This window comes from Emys orbicularis, chromosome 15, assembly GCF_028017835.1.
Source record: "Emys orbicularis isolate rEmyOrb1 chromosome 15, rEmyOrb1.hap1, whole genome shotgun sequence".
NCBI lineage: Eukaryota > Metazoa > Chordata > Testudines > Emydidae > Emys > Emys orbicularis.
This window is the reverse complement of record NC_088697.1, coordinates 28,665,487-28,685,153: the sequence shown is the minus strand read 5'-3', so window position 1 is coordinate 28,685,153 and position 19,667 is coordinate 28,665,487. Positions and strand designations below refer to the sequence as shown.

At 43.1% G+C, this 19,667-nt stretch overlaps 1 protein-coding gene across 1 annotated transcript; it reads left to right on the top strand.

Moving 5' to 3' along the window:
• The first annotated feature begins 1,415 nt into the window (after window positions 1–1,415).
• LOC135889572 (NF-kappa-B inhibitor delta-like) lies at window positions 1,416–18,991 on the top strand. The gene is made up of 7 exons (XM_065417436.1): window positions 1,416–1,493; window positions 1,930–2,076; window positions 7,026–7,077; window positions 8,414–8,583; window positions 10,524–10,640; window positions 17,647–17,811; window positions 18,920–18,991. Exons 1-7 carry the CDS (start codon window positions 1,416–1,418, stop codon window positions 18,989–18,991), a joined length of 801 nt encoding a protein of 266 aa, XP_065273508.1.
• The last annotated feature ends 676 nt before the right edge of the window (window positions 18,992–19,667 follow it).

Genomic DNA, 19,667 nt, shown 5'->3' with positions numbered 1-19,667 from the left:
TATCTGCATGCACTTTGGATGCTGGTTTGTTTGACTGTTTCCACAGCTGTGCATCAGCATTTCAGAAAGCAGATGTATGTTTTTTTATTAATGTGGCCAAGCTAACAGGAACTCTAACCCATCTAGGTATTGTGACTGTTAATTCATGTGTCAGCACCTTTTATGTTTTTTTCTCTTTATGTCCGGGTGTGTGGTCCACCTGCTCTAGCTTATATACTGCCTAACGTGGCCCAGATCCCACAAAGCTTCATTTCATGCACATTTGTCCTTATTTTGGCAGAAATAATCTAGACAGAAGGCCAGGGTGAGTGGGGCTGCACTTAATACCGAGGCTGGCTGGAAATCAAATGCCCAGTTAACATTGTACATGTTTTCTAGAGTGCAGACTGTGGCCCTGAGGCAATAAATTTGTGGCAATTACTTTGGACAGAACAGAGTTGTCTAAGAAAACAAGCATTCGTTCATCATTATATTATTCTAAATGAAAAATATAGAACAATAAGGAGAAGGATGCCCAGCTGACTGACATCACAGTACTAATGCTTACAGGGTAAAATTCCCCCCTGCACACAGGGCCAGCACAAAATTATGTACAGCTTAAATCCCACTTGAAGACCTCAAAGCAGGGTTGAAATGGGTGGGACTTAAGTGATGCATAGGTTTGTGCTAGCCCTCTTCAGAGGGGAATTTCATCCAAACTGCAGAAGTAAGTGCACCTCGGTGTAGAATTTCCCCCATCATTAGAGACCTCAGCTCCAACGAACCCTAATCTGTAAGGAATATTTCTGCTGTTATTTTATAACTTGATTGTCCTGTGGATTTAATAGAATCAACATAACATTCTTTCCTTCAAGCCACTAGCTTTGAAAAACATGTAGAACCACCTTGACAAGAAATTCTGGATTTATCCTAGAGATGAAATCATTTAAAAGAGGATCTTTATTACTTTTGATGCACAGGTATTACCCATGTGTCCACTGCATATACATGGGATAATGTAATACTGTAATATTACTGGACCACTGCAAGTATAACATTGTCGTTCTATTAAGAAGGGCTTAAGAACTGCCCAGTGCACGGGGTGAATCTCAGTCCCGGTAGAGTGCATTCATCTGAAAGAAAGCCTGTAACTAGGCTATGCAAGAATTGAGTAAAACTGCACGCTATTGAAATCAATAGGTTTAACTCATAGTAGCAAGCACTATGTCTGTTTTCAAGATCAGACCTTTAAATGGCTCCTCGGTGCACACCATATGCCCTTACTATAGAGTCCAGCACTCACAGTATAAAACCACAGACCAGATAGTGCTGTGCTGTAAAACTGTTAATTAATCTTCAGGATGATTCATGGATAGGCAATGATCAGTGTCTTTATTTACTGTCTTAGAATTCTACATATTTATGCAGCTAAAGGTATGAGGGAATACACACTGGCAGCCGCAGAGCGTATGAGAGAGCTGCGAAGACTAGATGCCAAGGAGCACAGAGGAAAGGTAATGCAGACACTGTACCCTGCTCAAACCAGAATTGCAGCATTTAATTCACCTCTGTGCCAGCACTCATCATGAGCATCACTTCATTCCCACTGAAAAACACATCTCCCATACATGAGTCATAAGCCTTCGGAACAAGGGTGAATTTCATCCTGGGGACAAGTACAGGATTTATTTCACTGTTTCATGAAAGGGCCTTATCCAGGCATGTTTCTGTCTCTGTCTATGCTCAGAAGGGAGCACTGTGTTTCTCATAACACTGCCAATGACAAGAGCTCCATGCCTTTCTATCAGGAGCATCCTTGGGCAACGTGAGGGCTCAGTCATCCCATGGGTCCTGCACGGAGTCCTTCTCCCCCCTCCACAGCATTTTCTTTTTTATTAGTTTCACTGTTGCTGGAGTCTTGTATTGTATTTGTTTTGCTGCTATTTTCAGACTCCCCTGTTGGTTGCTGTAGCTGCCAGACAACCAGCCATAGTCTATGATTTGATACTGACAGGGGCTGATGTCAATGCTGTGGACGATAAAGGGCAATCTGCTTTACATCTCGCGGCAACATATGGATACGCACAAGTCATTCAGGTAGGAACAGCTTCCTTATTTTAATTGCAAGCAATATAGAAGTGCAAAGAAATCACAGTATTGGGATGGTGTACTGAAAACCATGCTAAAATTTCAGTTCTCAGGGGTTTCCTGGTCCTGCTTGCAGGCTAAGGGGCTCTGTAACGAAATATGCAATCTGAGCCTAGCAGCAGTCAGTCTGCAAAGAGCCAGTCTAGAGCAAGCTGTGTGAGTTGTGCCTCTGTGCCTTATGGAGCAGCCTGCATCGTCTCTCTCTGTTTTTGGTTCTCATCTTGTGAAGGTTCTGGATTGTAAGAAATAGTGTTACACTGCAACCTTCCAGAAAGAGTATTTTGTTTTTATCTAATTTCTCTGTTTGTATGCCGTGAATGTAACAAGATGTGTTTCTAAAATGAACATCTCAGAAGTAAATATATCCTTAAGTAAAAAGCTTTTGGCTTGATTTCATTCTTTCCAGTCCTTTATTAGGAGTCTTTTTTGCCACTTGCACCTAATATGTCAGCCCTTCACTTCAAAGGAGATGGCTGTATCATGTCACTATCTTGCTACTCGTGTTGTGGATGCTAGCTCCAAACCTGGTAGAGGAAATCTAGGCATATTATTGTTGTTATTGTTTGTTATTTGCATTGCAGTAGTGCCCGGGGCTCCAGTCAGACCTGAGCCTTATTGTGCTAGGCACTGTACAAACACACTAAGAGAAAGCTCCTGCCCTGAAGAGTTTGCAATCTGAAGAGACATCATGGAACAAGTGGGTGTAGCAAACAGAAGGAGTCACAGGGAGGGAGAAGGTAACAATGATAGGAGCACATCAGGTCAAATTACGCTTTCATTTACACAGGTGTAAATCTGGAGTAACACCACTGAAATCAGCGGAGTTACTCCAGATTTATATCATTGTGAATGAGAGCAGAATTTGGTCCCTGGATACGTAGACTAGCTCCCTACACAGTTTGCAAAAGCAGATCTATTTTTTAAATGATAAATAGAGACAAGAGCTATTGATGTGGCTTTTCAAAGGCACAAAGAGGAAGTCGGCATTCATGGCAGACCCTCAGCTGGCGTAAATTGTCATAGCTTCATTGCCATCAGATTGATCAGCTCCCTTGCTCCAATTCTTACTGAAAGTCAATGACACCTGACTGCCCTTTGTGCCGTTGAATGTCTCTTCTGTTAACGATAGCAGTAAACTTGGTGGGCCACCTGCCGAGCCATTCTTTCCTGTGCGTTTCTGCCTGCCTGGTTGTATGGCCAGATTCTGATACACTTTCTCACACTGAATAGTGCTTTATTTAGGGTGAACATATATTCCATTTTGGCCGGGACAGTCCCTTTTTTAAGCCCTGTCCCAGCTGGCCTGACTCTTTTGTGTGTGTGTGTGTGTGCAGAAGTGGGCATTTGTTCCGTTTGCTCTTGCTGACTCGATCGGTTGGCAAGAGCATAAGGGACAAATGCCCACTTTTGTCAAAAAAGTTGGGTGCACTGAGGAAGAATGTGCAGGGGGGAGGCAAGCAGAGATGTCAGCCCTGCACGAGGGGGTGGGGAGAGGGGGGAGGCAGTGTTCTAGCAGGCAACAGCCTCACGCAGGGGGGAAGGGGGCAGTTTTCCAGCAGGCAACAGTGTTCCGACTGACAATAGCCTCACACGGGGGAAGGGGACTCGGGCAAGTGGCTGGGAGTGTCCCGTTTTCCTTTTGGGAAATATGGTCACCCTAGCTTTATTCTGCCAGAAATCCTATTGACTTGAACAGGATTTCTCACAGAGCAAGATACTTCCCAACGTGGGTGAGTGTATTGGAATCTGGCCCTTTAGTAGATCATTGGTTGCTAATAAACTTTAAAGAAACCTTTACCTCGCTTTCTATTCATACCAGCAGACACTGTAGGCAGCTTCCCTGACAAAGTTCTGGCACCCACAATGATAGGATTAAGGTAGGGCAGTTCCTCTAATGATGGCGCTGCATTGTAAATGAAAGAATGTTGCAAGATCACCTTAGTTCTGGCCGTTTGAATTCCAGCACTGGTTAACCATGCCTTATACACAGCCCTAAGTTAATTCATAAATGGGAAGTTAATATGTAACTTACAGAGTGCTTAAGACAACATTCTTTTCACTCAGGCTCATAAAGTGCTGAATCTGACTGGGAGGATTCGGCTGAAGGGAATGTTTGTGGGGCACTTGTAAAACCGACGGAACCCTTTTTCATGGAAATGCATCTTTTTCACTTAAAATAAGTGCTGCAAAATATATTCAGGCTCCCCAATGTGTGTAGGCAAATCCTTGAATTTTTAAGGTTTAATTCTGAACTTTTCTTCTCCCCCTTAATGAACTGAGATTAATAAGGAGGAAACTCAGAGTCATGTGTCAATATTTTATCTGGATAAATCACATTCACGTTATGTAAAGTTGGCACTGATTCCAGGTGTCTCTGAAATTGGGGCCAAATTCAATCAAAGACTTAGTGTCTCATGCCTGTATGTTAAGTATTAAGGGTTCTGAATGAGTCATCACAGTACATGTATTTATATTTGAAAATCTCAGCTAAGATGCTATGCTATGGGGAAATTAGGTTATTCAACAAAAGTAGGGGAAATGTTATACTTTCTAGTATTTTAGATGAAGAGCCTGTATGAAGCATCACTTTATATCACCCTATCTGGGGGAAAAAGAGCTGAATGTTTTCAAATGTTGCACTCTGCATTAAATCCAAACAATGCTCATTTCCATAGAAATTCTTAACTGCTTTTATTAGTTTCATTTGCATACTGCCCCAGATATTACAAGCAGGCATGTTTGCTTCAGCCTGCCATATTGCTACACATGAAAATTTTACAACATGAGCATTGCCAATGTCAACAGATCTTTAGGAAATGAAGTTATGCTGTAAGTGATAATATGTGGAGACAGCTTGTTATTTATATGTTTCTAAGATAGTTCTAAATACACATGCGTTCACATTACAGGAAGGGTTAAAAGGCCTGAGTTTATATTGTTTGTTAACCCAGTGCAGAGTGCGCTAAAGAAAGTTGGCTGAAGTACTTGACCATCATTGACATAGATGCACTGACTAAAATTTATAGCTGTTAAAATAGAACTCAACAGAATTAATATTAAGACCTGTTCTAAGGGTTTAAGTGGGACTTTAGTGACACAACCTGGGACTCCGGCGTCTACACTGCATTATGCAGGCCCAAATCCAACCACCCATATCCCAGACTTCCTAGTGCGCTCCCCAAATCTGGTCGCTCTAGCCCTTAGTTCGTGATGCAATGCAGGAAACCTTGATTGTCCACAAAACGTAAGTGTCCAGAGGACAAAGAAGGCCAGCCCTTCAGTATGGTGGAATACTTTTGGCAGGCTCCTGGAGCATGAATCCCATGGAGCTGCATCTACACTGCAAAGCAACAGGATCCCAGCTTGACTGAGGCTCGGTTCCTCCACCCCCATGGAGTCCTGGGAACCTGGGTCAACACGATTTGTGTGTTGATGGAAGGGGAGTTGAGCCTGAGTTTGAACCCTGGTATAGACAGACCCACATAGATAGACTTTGTGCAGCCTTTCTGGATAGGATTCACAGCTCAATAGTTATCCTGCCTTTTGCTCTAGCAGGCATGTTCAATATCAGAGCCCAGTGCCTCTGAATCTCTCATATACAGTACAGTGTGCAGTACAGTTCAGTACATCAATGACCAAAGTTCAAGTGATGGTTAAGGTAACCGGCAAAGGGGAAAAATGGGTTGATGCTCTTCTTTGCTTCTTTATGATGGATAAAGAAGGTCTGTAAGCTTGGCTATTATTAAAGGGAGCAAAAGTGTTCTACATGTTTTTTACATTAGAAATTCAATCTTTTCCCTCTGTTTTTCCTGGTAAATTCTATGATCCAGTAGGATTGTGATATCATCAATATCCGAGGGGAAACGACATTTACCCAGCTGATTTGTGATTGTGACTGGCCTCTCAGTCATGCCCAGTAGTGACCTTTATTCTGTAAGCCTTTTGGGGGAAGGACTTTCTTTCTGTTATCATAGAATCATAGAAATGTGAGGCTGCAAGGGACCTGCATTGTGTCAGGGCCAGGTAAACCTAAACCATCCCTGACAGGCGTTTGTCCAACCTGTTCTTAACAAGCTCCAGTGATGGGGATTCCCCAACCTCTCTTGGAAGCCAGTTCCAGAGCTTAACTACCCTTATAGTGAGAAAGCTTTTCCTAATATCTAACCTAAATCTCTCTTCCTGAAGATTAAGCCCATTATGCATACATACAGCGCTAAGCATGAAAGGGTCCCTGATCTCTGCCTGTAGCTTTTAGTTGCTACTGATGTACAGATTATTATTATAATTATTACTCTCTAAAGTTATTTGAATTAAACATATTTTTAAAAACAAACACCCTATATGCGACAAAAGGAAAAAACCTGTTTGTTAATGATTCAGCCCCTGCCGTATCCCTTCAGTTAAGGATTGAGAAAATTCCCAATTCACAATTCTGTATCCTCCAACTAGACATCCAGCAAAAACAGGTAAGATTTAACATTCCTGATATTACCAATTAAAAAACAAGCAGGAAAAAAATCCCTTATCCTGCACAAAAAAAAATAGGCCTTCTCTAGCCGTCATAAAGAAAGCGAAAAAGTGCATAATACTGTTATTTCTCCTCCTGCTGCCACCTTTAATACTTGAAAACATTCCCAGACAAGATGAAATAAATGGCCACCCATAGTTTTACAGTTGGGACAAAATAATTGACAGGTTTGAAACAATCACTAACTCCAATACGGAGGCTAAGTGCATGAACCTATAATTGGATTCATCTGTATTCTGCCATCAACAGAAATTCTTGCCAGTCAGTCGGCTCTGGGAATGTTACAAATGTTTATGGATGCTTTGACTGGTTTTTGCTTTAAACAGCGTTCTGTTGAATTTAAATTCTCCTGTGCTTTTGTCAACTCTAGGTTATTATGTCACTAGGTTTCCCGTACGATTTAGAAATGAAGGATTTTGAAGGTAAGATAGTTTCAGTTTTAACTCCTTCACATTTTGGTTTTGCAGATTTTTATGGTGGCATTATAATAATGAATAATAATTATAATGGAGAGACGAGGCGGGTGAGGTAATATTTTGTACTGGACCAACCACTGTTGGTGAAAGAGCGAAGCTTTCAGGCTTACACAAAGCTCTTCTTCATGTCAGAAAAAGACAAGCTCAAATGCTTCTGACCTGAAGAAGAGCTCTGTGTAAGCTTGAAAGCTTGTCTCTCTCACCAACAGAGGCTGGTCAAAAAAAAGCTTTTACCTCACCCACCTTGTGTCTCGAAGTTCCTGGGACCAACACGGCTACAACAACACAGCAAATAATAATTATAATGGATATTTGGGGCCCAGATATTTGAATTCAATGAGTTTTGGGTGTGCAAGGATATCAAGGAGAGTGTTGGCGTCATAGGCTCTGTTTCAGGAAAGAACTTAAGCTATAGAATTCAATCATACTTAAACATAAGCTTCAAGATAAGCACATGCTTATGTCCCCTGCCTGAATAGGGAAGTTTTCCTGAACTGGGACCATAATGGATAACAAAGTCCTGTATAATATATAATATAATGGGTTCTAAGGTTTATGGTCTCTAATCACGTCTCATGTATTCCCAAGCAATTTGCCATTCATTACTTTGAGTTAATTGTACACGATAATATTCCTGGAATTCTCTCAGAATAGAGGGAACTGTTGGAAAAAGAGCTGAAAATGAGGCAAAGATTCAGAGCTAGTGCAAATGACTGATGATGATGATGATTGATTGATTGATTGATTGATTGATTGATTTTTGTACAACGGTAATGCCAAAAGGCCCCAGTCACAGATCAAGACCCCCATGTGCTAGGCGCTGTATAAACGTCCAGAGCTCACAATCTAGGTTTAAGAGAAGATGCTGCACATAGATGAAACAGACAAAAGAGGGAGCCCTGACTTAACAGAACAACTTACATTGTTGTTTGCAGTGTTGTTGTAGCCGGGATACTACCTCACCCACCTGCTCTCCCAGAACAACTTAGGGAGTTAACTCTTCTCAATATGTAAAGATTCACTTTGGCTACCGGTGAAACTAGCATTTAAAATCTGTGTTAGAGACCCATTCTGTGATTTCCCTCTCCCTTGAGGCCTGTGTGTCTTTGGGGCACCTCAGACTATATATGTGAGACCTGTGTCTCTCATGAAACCACTTTTGTCATAACTGTGAAGTCACTCAGGGTGAAAGGAGCCAAAGATGTCTTATTTATTTATTTTACCCTTTATTTAAATCAACTCTTTATTGAAACCATTTTAACCTTATTTCCCTTTTTTTTAGGCCATACTCCACTTCACTGTGCTGTTCTGTCCCATAATTCCCTGTTCCGAGAGCAGCAATGTCACCTTACACTAACCGAGGAACAGAGAAAAGAACTTCAGTACCAGAGTGAGGAGGTGCTATCATGTATCCACCTTCTGGTGCAGATGGGAGCCTCCATCCACAGCCGAGTAAGGAGTGAACATTGTTGCTTTCTGTGGTTGAATTACTGATTACACCGTGTCGCGGAGCAAGTGCGCCCTGTCTCTTCTTGGAACGGGATGGGGGTAATGATGGTCCCATGGCTGAGTCTATACAACCATCCCTTGTCTTGGAATAGCTTGGCCTAGAGGTAAAAGTCAATATGGTTGCCCTCTCTCAGGGCTGTGTGGCCTAGCAGCCAGAGTCAATAGGGCTGCCCTGTTCAGCAGGGCTTCATGGTCCAATGGCCAGAGACTGTATAATGGCCCTCTTCAGTAGGACTGTTTGGCCTGACTGCCGGTTAGGGGAGAGGGCCGCCACCTGGGGGGAGTGTGACGCCCAGGTAGGGGGACCCAGGTCCTCCCTGCTCCACTGGGTTCCAGCTCGGGGCCCTGTCAGTGGCAAGTATGCCCGTCAGTGGGGAATCCACCTGAAACACGCTGACCCCACACAGTGCAATAACTAGTCCCCCTGAGCTACTTCCTACCTTGTTCCTGATGCAGCATCCCCGGGGTCTCTCGGCTCTTCGGTCAATGCGGCTCCCAGCAGCTCTGACACTCCTTGGGCGTCCTCCGGAGTCTCAGCGTCCCAGGCTTCCACCATCTGGGGCTTCCACGGTTCCCAGGCTGGAGCTCCAACATGTGTCCTCCCTCTTCAGCGGTCCACCCTGAATGAGCCAAGGTGCTCCCTTTTATATCTGGTCTCCAGCCGGAGCATGCCCAGAGGGGCCGCAGGGACAGGGCCTCCTTGGCCCAGAGAGTAGAGCTAACCCTCGCAGTACCAGTGCGGGGCACATGCGCCCTGTCACACACTATAATGTAGCAGCAGCACTAGGGAATCCGATGGATGTCTCCAAAACGGGAGTCCGGTTCTAGAATGTAACATTTCTGTCCGTTGTTAAACTCTATACATTATGTTCCTGCAAAAGCTGGCTGAAAAATTTCAGTGAAAAAATTCTGGAACAAAACGGTTGCAGAGCCAACAACCTGTTTTTCAACAAACTCGAGTTCACACATTGAAAACTTTAAAAAATAGCAATAGAAGTGGGGCAGACGGAGATGGTTGTAAGATGCCCTGTCACCAACAAGTTGAGATGTAATTGCAATAAAATGGACTTTTCCAATCAAGTCGGTATCACGGATTTCATAGTGAGTGATGCAGTGTGTGATGCAGCTATTTCATGTGCAGTATTTCATAAACAAAGTATTCCTAACCAGATTAGTCTATGGCAAAAGGCACACTTGGGAAGGCTGCATTCTTCTTCTATTATTATTATTTTATTGATTAAACTTCTACATCTTCCTTTTCACAATCTCAAAGCAGAGTAAAATTCACTCCTGTGCAAAGGTCCAACACAAGGTCTTTGCATCACTTAAACCTCACATAAACCCTATTTCAATTAATATATAAAAAATAGGTATTATTATCATTTGTATTATTTATTAGAGAGAGAGAGATTCCCCAGTCCCTCAAGTTTCCTCTCTGCATTCATCTCCTCCTCCCATGATACACAAGGCTTATTACAGGGTAACAGAGGTAATTCTTACGGGACCCTTTTGTGGAAGGCCTTTTTTGTATATATAAGCTGAATGGGATGGCCGTATTAAATTCATATCACAGAGATTAAAGCAGAGATGTGTTGGCACTATATTACCAAGTGAAATAAATATGGAGCCTCATCCTTTTTCAACTACATGATCATGAAATGTTGGCCAGTGGCATACTGGCTGAGAATTTAGGGGCTTTCAGATAATTTATTCTACAATTATTTTATTGTTGCATGTTCAGGACCAAATCCTGTATCAGCGTAATTCTCCGGAAGTCAGTGCTGATTTACACCAGTTGAGCAGCTAGCCTTTAGTCTTCTCCAGCGTACTTACATAACATGCTAAGCTCTTTTGCAAACGCTTTGTTGTTGTTTTTCTAACAGGATGTTAAAAGCAACAAGACAGTACTTCATTACACGGTACAGGATGGGAACATCTCCCTGCTCAAGTACTTCTTAGAACTAAATGCTTTCATGTCTGAGGACTTTGTCAACAGTAAGGTGAGTTAGGGCTGGCGCTGGTGCCTAATTTGCATGAACCATAACACATGGGGTGTTCAATTGGAAAGCAATATAACAATTGGATTTCACAGGAAAAGATTTTTGCATGCAGATATGGCAAACTATCCAAACTAAACACAGGAAGTCAATGGACTGTGCAACTTTTCAAAGCTACCTTGAACCTGTGTATCCTGTTTCCATTTATAAAACATATCGCAGGTAATATTTTCTAGAAGGCATTATGCAGGAAGCTAATGCGAGAAACAGAGTACGGAGCTTTACATTTTGACCATGAATAAAATAACATCATTTGTATTGCTGTTGTAACACTCACACACCCGGATTGGGTTTGGAATCCCCTTGTACTAGGAGCTGTATCAACAAAGATGAGAGATATTCCCTGCTTACAGTCTAAGGCTCTGATTCAGGAAAAGCAGCCCTAGTCAGACAAGCATTTAAGCACATGCCTAATTTTAAGCACATGCCTAATTTTAAGCACATGCTTAAATTCCATTGAAGTCAAGGGCATTTACCCATGTGGTGAATGTTAAGCATATTCCTCAGTACTTTCAGAGTCAGGGCCTAGAAGACACAAAACAGATGAATGGTATGAGGATGAGGCTATAACATACAAACAGGTGACGGGTCTGGGGATGAGGATAGAACATACAAGCAGAGGAAGATGGGGAGGAAGTGCCACTGCTTTGTTAGCTACGTGTTTTGTTGCATCTTTTATTTTATTTTTTTTAAATTGGGAGTAAGGTAGGGTGTCAGGAACAGGGGCGTTAGTAGAAGTAAGGAAGTAGAAAAAGAAGGAAGGGGAAGAGGGACAATTGTAGCTTGTCACCTTCTTAGGCATAAACAGTAGGCAGGCTTTTGTGAGCATCACAGCAGAGGTAAGCCTTAAAGAGGGATTTGAAGGAGGATCGAGTACTGGCTGCATGGATTGTATTCAGGAATGTTTTGCATTGGGGATCAGTGCCCCATTGTGCTAGATGCCCTACACACACATAATAAAATGGCAATCCCTGCCCCAGAAAGCTTCGGCCCGAATTTTTAAAGGTATTTAGGTGTCGTGGCGCTAGGTGTTGCAATGCCTAAGTATTTAGGAGCCTAAATCTCATTTTCCAAAAGGATTTAGCCCCTTAGGAGCCACCATCCCATAGACAGTCAATGGGATTTAGGCTCTCAGTGCCTAAATCCCCTTTGAAAATGAGATTTAGGCTTCCACATTTTTTAGGCATTGCAGTGCTGAGTACTGCAATGCCAAAATACCTTTAAAAATCTGGGCCTTACATTCGACATGGAGCATCAAATCTATACTGCATTGAGAGTACCTGTAGTAGTGTTCAAACATGAATCTTTGCCCACGCCGTGAGTAACTGACACAAGCAGTTAGGGAGATAAGCAGAGAAGGGGTTGGGAAGGAAGGGGAAGGGCAAGAAAAGTGATTACTCAGTGAGGATGAAGATTATTATTGAATCATGTCGCAAGTTGAGCAAAGAGGCCTGAAATGATGCATTGTGCTGTTCCAATGCCCAGTGCGGTGCCGTGGGTCAGCAGTATAATGCAGCGCGTTTCAGTCTGCGTGTCTCCCCCATCACCTGTGCCATCCACAGTATGGAGACAGACTCTTGGAAACACCCCTGCTGCTTAGGGCTCATTCCAAGGACCACCAGCACAATCGTTTTCTCTCCAAATTATTTACACCCTTGAAGCAAGTCTCAGAACCATGTGTCTATTTTGCCACAGAGCAGTGAAGTTGTTCATGGTGACAACTAGCTGTAACTTTGAGCTTGGAGAATGTAAATATTTTACCGCACATTTCCAGTTCCTGGAAACCATAAGGGGAGATAAAGAAGTGACATACAGCAGCCGATGAAAGCAGTGACCCAAAGTTGCATTTCAGGAGAAATACAAGGAAATCAGCCTAGTACAGCTTGCTCTGTTGCCAAGCCTCTAAGAGGATGTCTGCACGGCAAAAAAACCAAACCACCCACGGCAGTGAGTCAGAGCCTGGGTCAGTTGTCTCAGGTTCACACTACAGAACTAAAAATAGCAGCGTAGACGTTCCTGCTTGGGCTAGAGTCTGGGCTCTGAAACCTGGTGACCTGGGAGGGTCTCAGAGCCGGGGCACCGGCTCAAGTGGCAACATCTACACTAATGTGAGCTCCCTGAGCCTAGGCCAGTTAACCCAGGCTCTGGGCAATGGTTATTGTGAATGAACTTCATGACATTTATACTTTACTAGAGACCATCCCCTGGACATATTTCCTGGAGTTTTTACTCATAATGGCTTGCCTAGCAGCTAGACATAATAGTAGATCCTCAGCTGGTGTAAACGGGTGCCGTTCTGTAGGCTTCAGTACAGCTACGCCCATTTATGCCAGCCAACGATCTGACTCAATCTGTTCAGGCTGTCTCAGCCTTTTTTAAAAAACCTTCTTATTTATTATGTTTCACATCCAGCAAGCATATTAGCAATCCAGCTGAACTTCGTCTTACAACATTTCTCCCCACAGAGTGACATCTGGGACAACTCCTAACACCAAATCATCACCACTAGTGGTAGATTTGTTTAGACTCAATGTACATTTTCAGCACTTGTCATCAGCTCTGAAGAAAGGGGGGAAGGGAGTTATTCATCTAATGTCCAGAAATGAACATGGTTTGATACAGAGACTGGGAGAAAGCTGTACAGTTAAATATTATGTAGCTCCATTTACCCCAGCTGAGGATCTGGGCTTATAAACACACAGATCCAACAGCAGAAACTCACTGCCATATGTTGAGTACTCTGAAGTGTGGCTTCCTACCATCATGTCAGCCTCTGACTTTTTAATGTGGCCTTATTGAGGAATTCTCCTTGTCTATAAAAAGCAACAAAGAGTCCTGTGGCACCTTATAGACTAACAGACGTATTGGAGCATAAGCTTTCATTGGTGAATACCCTCTTTGTCAAACGCATGTCCTTGTCTAGTTTACTTAACTGTTCTCCAAAGGATTCAGCATGAAAGAAGATGTTATTCAGTTCAATTAACCCGGCGCTCAGTTTTGTGGATGCACAAGTGACACTTGCACGTTTTGTCTTATAAAGTTCTGTTTGACGGGGAATGGCATGTGCCTTTTGCTCTGTGTGGCGGGACAAAGATCTGTAAAGAACAGTCTCTCTCCTTACCCTTAATTTTTTGAAACACCCTGGTCTTTTTTGCATCATTCTCCCTTTATCTCTTAGGACTCATTGCACAGGCAATAACTTGTCCATGGGGTTCTGGTATCTGACACTGTCTCCTGATAATAATCCTGTAGGCTCTTTGTACGTTGATAGGATCATCTGGAGTCTTCAGCTGCACTGCTGTGTCTCTGATAACCATTATTTCCAACAAAAAAAAAAGATTAAATCGTTGTCCTCTTGTCTTTCCTGTAGTTAAAGAATGTGAAGAATTTGAGCCCACACCTGGCCCTCAGTTTGCTCTAATTTCTTTTAAGTTTCTGCACGCTGTTCAGCTTCTGCTCTTATTTCTTCACAACTGCATCGGCCTTGGCCCCCGGTGCAGTCAAGGCCTTCCATGCTCTTTCTAAAGCACCCAAGTGAGAGTCTAGAGAGTCCCATAAGATTCCTGTCTGACTTTCTTCCATTTATGTTTAGCAGTTTACTAAAAGAAATATCCTTGCAATATTTACTAGCCAGTGAGATCCGGGGCAAGGCTTCTTAAGGGAATACTCAGATACTATAGGCCAGAGGCCAGATCCAAAGCTCAGTGAAAGAAGTGGGAATGTTTCTACTGACTTTAATGGGCTCTGTCTTAACCTTATAAGACATGAATGGATGGATGGATGGATGGATGGATGGATGGATGGATGGATGGGGAGGTGAGGGAGTAGGTGGGTAGATAGATGGGATTCAGAGGCCTAGCAAGTGGATCTTGGATCAGGGAAGAAGTGCACTGGCAAGTTTTTAACTTGGTTGCTTTGTTTGTTGGGATCCTGGCTATGATTCAAGATCATGCCTATGTATGCAAATGCCAGCTTCACTGGGATATTGAGTAAAATCTGAGTGAAAGCTGCCACTTTCGATGATCTCCTGCCTCGATGGGTCTGACTCTTTACTTGCTACAGTGTGGAAATTCAGTGATCTGCCCAATACAAAGTCAGTAACATTAACAGTTTCCCTGGAATCTTGGAGGAGTTCTCGAAAGTGCAGAGGGGCTTGGAGACCCTGAACTCCATCCCAGGGCCGAGTATGCAGCAAATACTGAACCTCAGCACAGTTTGGAGGAGGATGAGATGATGAGCTCACTGTGCCTCGAGGGTGCAGCCCTGAAGTACTCCCCAGTAGGAGTGCTGGCGAGACGGGCATAATACCTCTGGCAAGGCTGGGGGAGAGCACATGGCAGAAATTACTGGTGCACCTTGTTACAAGGTGCAGCAAATTGTTGCTCTGTACAGCAGCTCTGCTCCTCTGGCTAATGCAAAGGGGTAGGGAGTATTGCACGGCATGACCCTGTCTTCTCCCCAGCCACCCCACCCTGTGTGTGTAATCTAGTGCCACAGCGGGCACTAGAGTCACCAGTCTCTTGTGCACCAAAGGTCTGATCCTGCATGCATTGAAGTGAATAGTAATGCTCCCTCCATTAAGCCATAAGATCATGCCTCTGTGCAATAGGAGAGAAGGCTTCTTGTGTTCTCTATCCCTTGTCCCACTATAGGCATCATTTAGCCTATAGTGTCCCTAATCCAACTTCCATTACAGCAAATGCAAAGGCTTTAATGACAGCTCAGGCTTTATAAAGTTAAGAGTCTTATTTGCCTAGCTTAATGCTTGGTTTCTGAAGATACCAATGTTTCTGCCTCAAGACTGTTGTCAAAGATACAGCATATAAACACAGGTGCTTCATTTTTTCTTGAAAAGCCATATAAATAGCTAAGTAACAGTCATTTTGTTTTATAGGATGGTAAAGTTGACATAACAGATTTGCTGATTCAGAACTTGTAAAAATAACTTGTATCCCTAAGAAAAGCTTTTAAGAATTCATATTTGTTTGCTATTTAGAGGTGTGTTTCAGAGTATCTTCTGCATCAGTGGTGCACGTGGAAAAAAAATTACTAGCCACTCCTTCTAACATTGGTTAGCATTTGTGTCCCGTACCTTTCAGTGTCATCCCCTTTCCAACTGAGCTCATAAAATAACTGCAACTGCATATCAGTGTGTAATAGCTAAGTAGTAGTATTTGTTATTTCATCAGTTAATAAATAGAACAGAGGGAAATGAATTAGAACCACAGCAGGGGAAATGATCATACAAACTCAACAGAGCACCATCTGTGATGAATACATGATGATTTGAAAAATAAAAGTTATGGGGCTGGTTAAATATATTATTAGTATCATAGAATCTTTAATAAATTAATCCCTTGCCGTCTAGATTTCTTTTATTAGTCCTTCGTCATCAATTCTATTGACTCTTCTGCCTGTGCAGCATTACAGCTTTTGTCCTGTCCTGTCCTCTCCGGTTACAGAACTCAGTCTCAGGCCACCTACCGACCTGGCAAGGAATTACATTTTTTTTTTTTTTCATTTTTAAGAATGCTTATGTAGAAGGACCCAAGAAAGCACTTAAGCGTGTTCTTAAAGCCCATTGCTTTTCATGGCACTTACGCACATGCTTAAAATTAAGCACACGCTTACATGCTGTCCTGAATAGGATGCTTTCCAGAGTTGGGGCCAATGACAGGTGTGATTTCTTTCACCTGCTCCAGTACCTGAGCCCCATTATATATACAGTCCTAGCATATAGTCTTAATATTACATAGAGATACATGGACAGCAGTAACCCTTCAAAAACTGGCCACTTTCCAGGTGGATCACTTCTAATCTGAGTGTTTTGCAGTAAGTTCCACTGAGGACACTTACCCAGTGATCTGGAACTTGGAAGCGCTCTAGCAGTAACAGGCGAGGTGGCTGAGACTTGCTTTTTTTGAAACAGGAAAGGCCCAGTGGCCAGGAAATCAATGTCTTTTAGCTCCAAATATAATCCATTAAATATTGTTCCTGATCCTCATTTCCACTAAGGCCCGTTTACACTCTTCTGGCGGAGGCCTTAATGTGCATGTCAGAGCAGTGTAAAGAGCCGTTACTGCAAATGAGAATCAGGCCCATCATTTTCAGCTCTGATGCCCTACGTGAATGGACGCATGCCATCGCACAACTGTGTGTAGTGCATCCATGTGGCGCCAGATTTTACTTTCTCTGTGTAAAGTTAGTTTTTTGATAAGTGACTTTTCTTTAGCCCTTCAACTTCCTTCTACAAGGCACTTTATATGGACTCAGGGCCGGCTCCAGCATTTCTGCCGCCCCAAGCACAAAAAAAAAAAAAAAAAAAAAAAGCCGCGATCGCGATCGGCGGCGGCAATTGAAAAAAAAAAAAAAAAAAGCCGCGATCGACAGCGACAGTTCAGCGGCAGGTCCTTCGCTCCTAGAGGGAGTGAGGGACCTGCCGCCCCCGAATTGCCGCAGGTGCCGCCCCTCTCCCTTGGCCGCCCCAAGCACCTGCTTGTTAAGCTGGTGCCTGGAGCCGGCCCTGTATGGACTACGCCCTTCTCTTTTTGCAAACAGCTCATCTGGCCCCTGCCACCTAACAAGATATGGGGATACCCTCAGGTAACCAATATTTTCTGGCCTCTTCAGTGGTTTGAGCATTGGCCTACTAAACCCAGGGTTGTGAGTTCAATCCTTGAGGGGGCCACTTGGGGATCTGGGGCAAAATCAGTACTTGGTCCTGCTTGTGAAGGCAGGGGGCTGGACTCGATGACCTTTCAAGGTCCCTTCCAGTTCTAGGAGATGGGATATCTCCATTAATTTCTTTTTCTTATTTCTTTATTTCTTTAATTAACGGTTTTCCATTTTTTGGGTACCTTTTTAAAACTGAAAATATTTTTGCGGGGAACTGAAAGGTACAATTGAACAATGGACTGTAAGGTGTTTTGTTTTGTTTTCATTGTGCTAGGCTCATGGTAACACAGCTTTGCACATGGCAGCTGCTCTTTATCAGGACAAAAATCAGGAAGAAATTATCAAATTGCTCCTGGACCATGGGGCAGACCCAAGCATCCGAAACTTAGACAACGACCAGGCAATTCACATGGCACAGTCAGGAAAGGCTGGCGATCGGGTAAACATTACATACAGTTTATACTTTGTAACTCTTATTACTTTATAACTGCCTATTAAACATAGACATCATGTACCTTGATAGAAAGAAAGAATTCGGTTATAGTGAAATTTTGCTACTGAAATTCCCCGATTGAAAGGCTCTGAAACAATGGACTTTCATTCCATTCATAGTGGAGTGTCCGCTGTGCTAACCCTCCAGATCCCCAGCAATTACCATCCATCAGCTAGGCATTAAGGCCCAGATTTTCAAAAGTGACTGTTGATTTGGGGTACTTCCATCTTCAGGGGTTCAACTTGAGACCTTTTAAAGAGCCCTGATTTTCAGTAAATGCTGAGCAACCACCCTCTGAAAATCAGGCTCCTTTGTCAAGTTGGGCACTGAAAATCACTAGTCTCTTTTGAAAATCTTGGCCTAAATACAGTATTTCAAAGGGATTATCCCGTCCCCCTCCTCCTCTGTTCTATCTAAACAGGGGAGGAGGAAAGAAATTGTCACTGCTCCATAAAGAGTAAAGAAGAATTTCCAACTCCAGTGTTGTGGTTGTTCCTAGCTGGAGTAAAGAAGAACTAGTCTTGCTACAGTGGCTTCCCACAGTTAGGACCTAATCCATGGCCTATTGAAGCCAATGAGGGTCATCCCAGAGGCCATCCCCTCTCTCACACACACGCACAGTTCCCCCTGCAGCTGTATCAGGTGAAGAAAGCCTTGGTCACCATTCCCAAGTGAATAGGGCTAACTATTATGCCAGATAGGCTCTCCTCTGTTACAGCGAATTTGGGTCTCCACTGTACCATGGGTGGAGTGCATATGCCTACACAAAGGACATATGCCTACTTTGGCAATTCCATAGCCAAGGAGCATAACAGAAGTATTAATGGATGCTCTGGAGATCATAGAGAACTGTCAGCACATAACTCTTGTGTTATGAAAACAAATACTGACAGAAGATTAAGTTACAGTGCCTTCATGTGTGAAAAGGTTACTGGAGCACATTCTAATTGACAATGGGATCATATACATCCGCCATGTACGCATCCATCCACAATTTTACATGACGTAAACAGTCTTTATATTTTATATTTTAAGTCTTTATATTTGTTGGCAGGTCAGGCATTTGCTGAAGAAAGGGAGAGTCACGTCAGCATTTGTTACCTGCCGTCGAAACGCCAGATCCTAGATCACCTGCCAGTTCAGACAGGGTTTTGCCTTGGTTTCCTGATAAGGCACCTCCTTTCAGAAAAACTTGAAGTCTTTAAATCAAGACTGAACGACTTTCTAAAAGTTTTGCCACAAGTTGTTGGGCTCAATTACAAGGATTACTGGGTGAAATTCTGTGGCCTTTGTTATGTAGGAGGTCAGATTCTAACTGCCCCTTCTGGCCTTAAAATCTATGAAAAACCAAAGGCTTCAGTAATGAACTGTATGGTGCAAATGTGCAGTAGCCACTAAGTTGCGCTCACCATCGTACGAGTCATTTGCAGGTTTAAACTAGTTTAAATGGTGGATTTTCTGTAACTTGAAGTCTTTAAGTCACGATTTGAGGACTTCCGAGACTCAGCCAGAGGTTAGGGGTCTATTACAGGAGTGGGTGGGTGAGGTTCTGTGGCCTGCCATGTGCAGGAGGTCAGACTAGATGATCATGATGGTCCCTTCAGGCCTTAAAGTCTATGAGTCTATGGCATTGTCATAGTTCACCTGTGTGACCAACAGTACGTCTGAACCGAAGACCTCTAAAGAGAAAATTCCTCTTGTCCATGAAGCTACTATCAATTCTGTTCTTCAGTATTTTGCATGAGAATATTGAAGTAGCCACACTTGAAAGCTTGGATATCATGCTTCTGACTGTAAGAGGG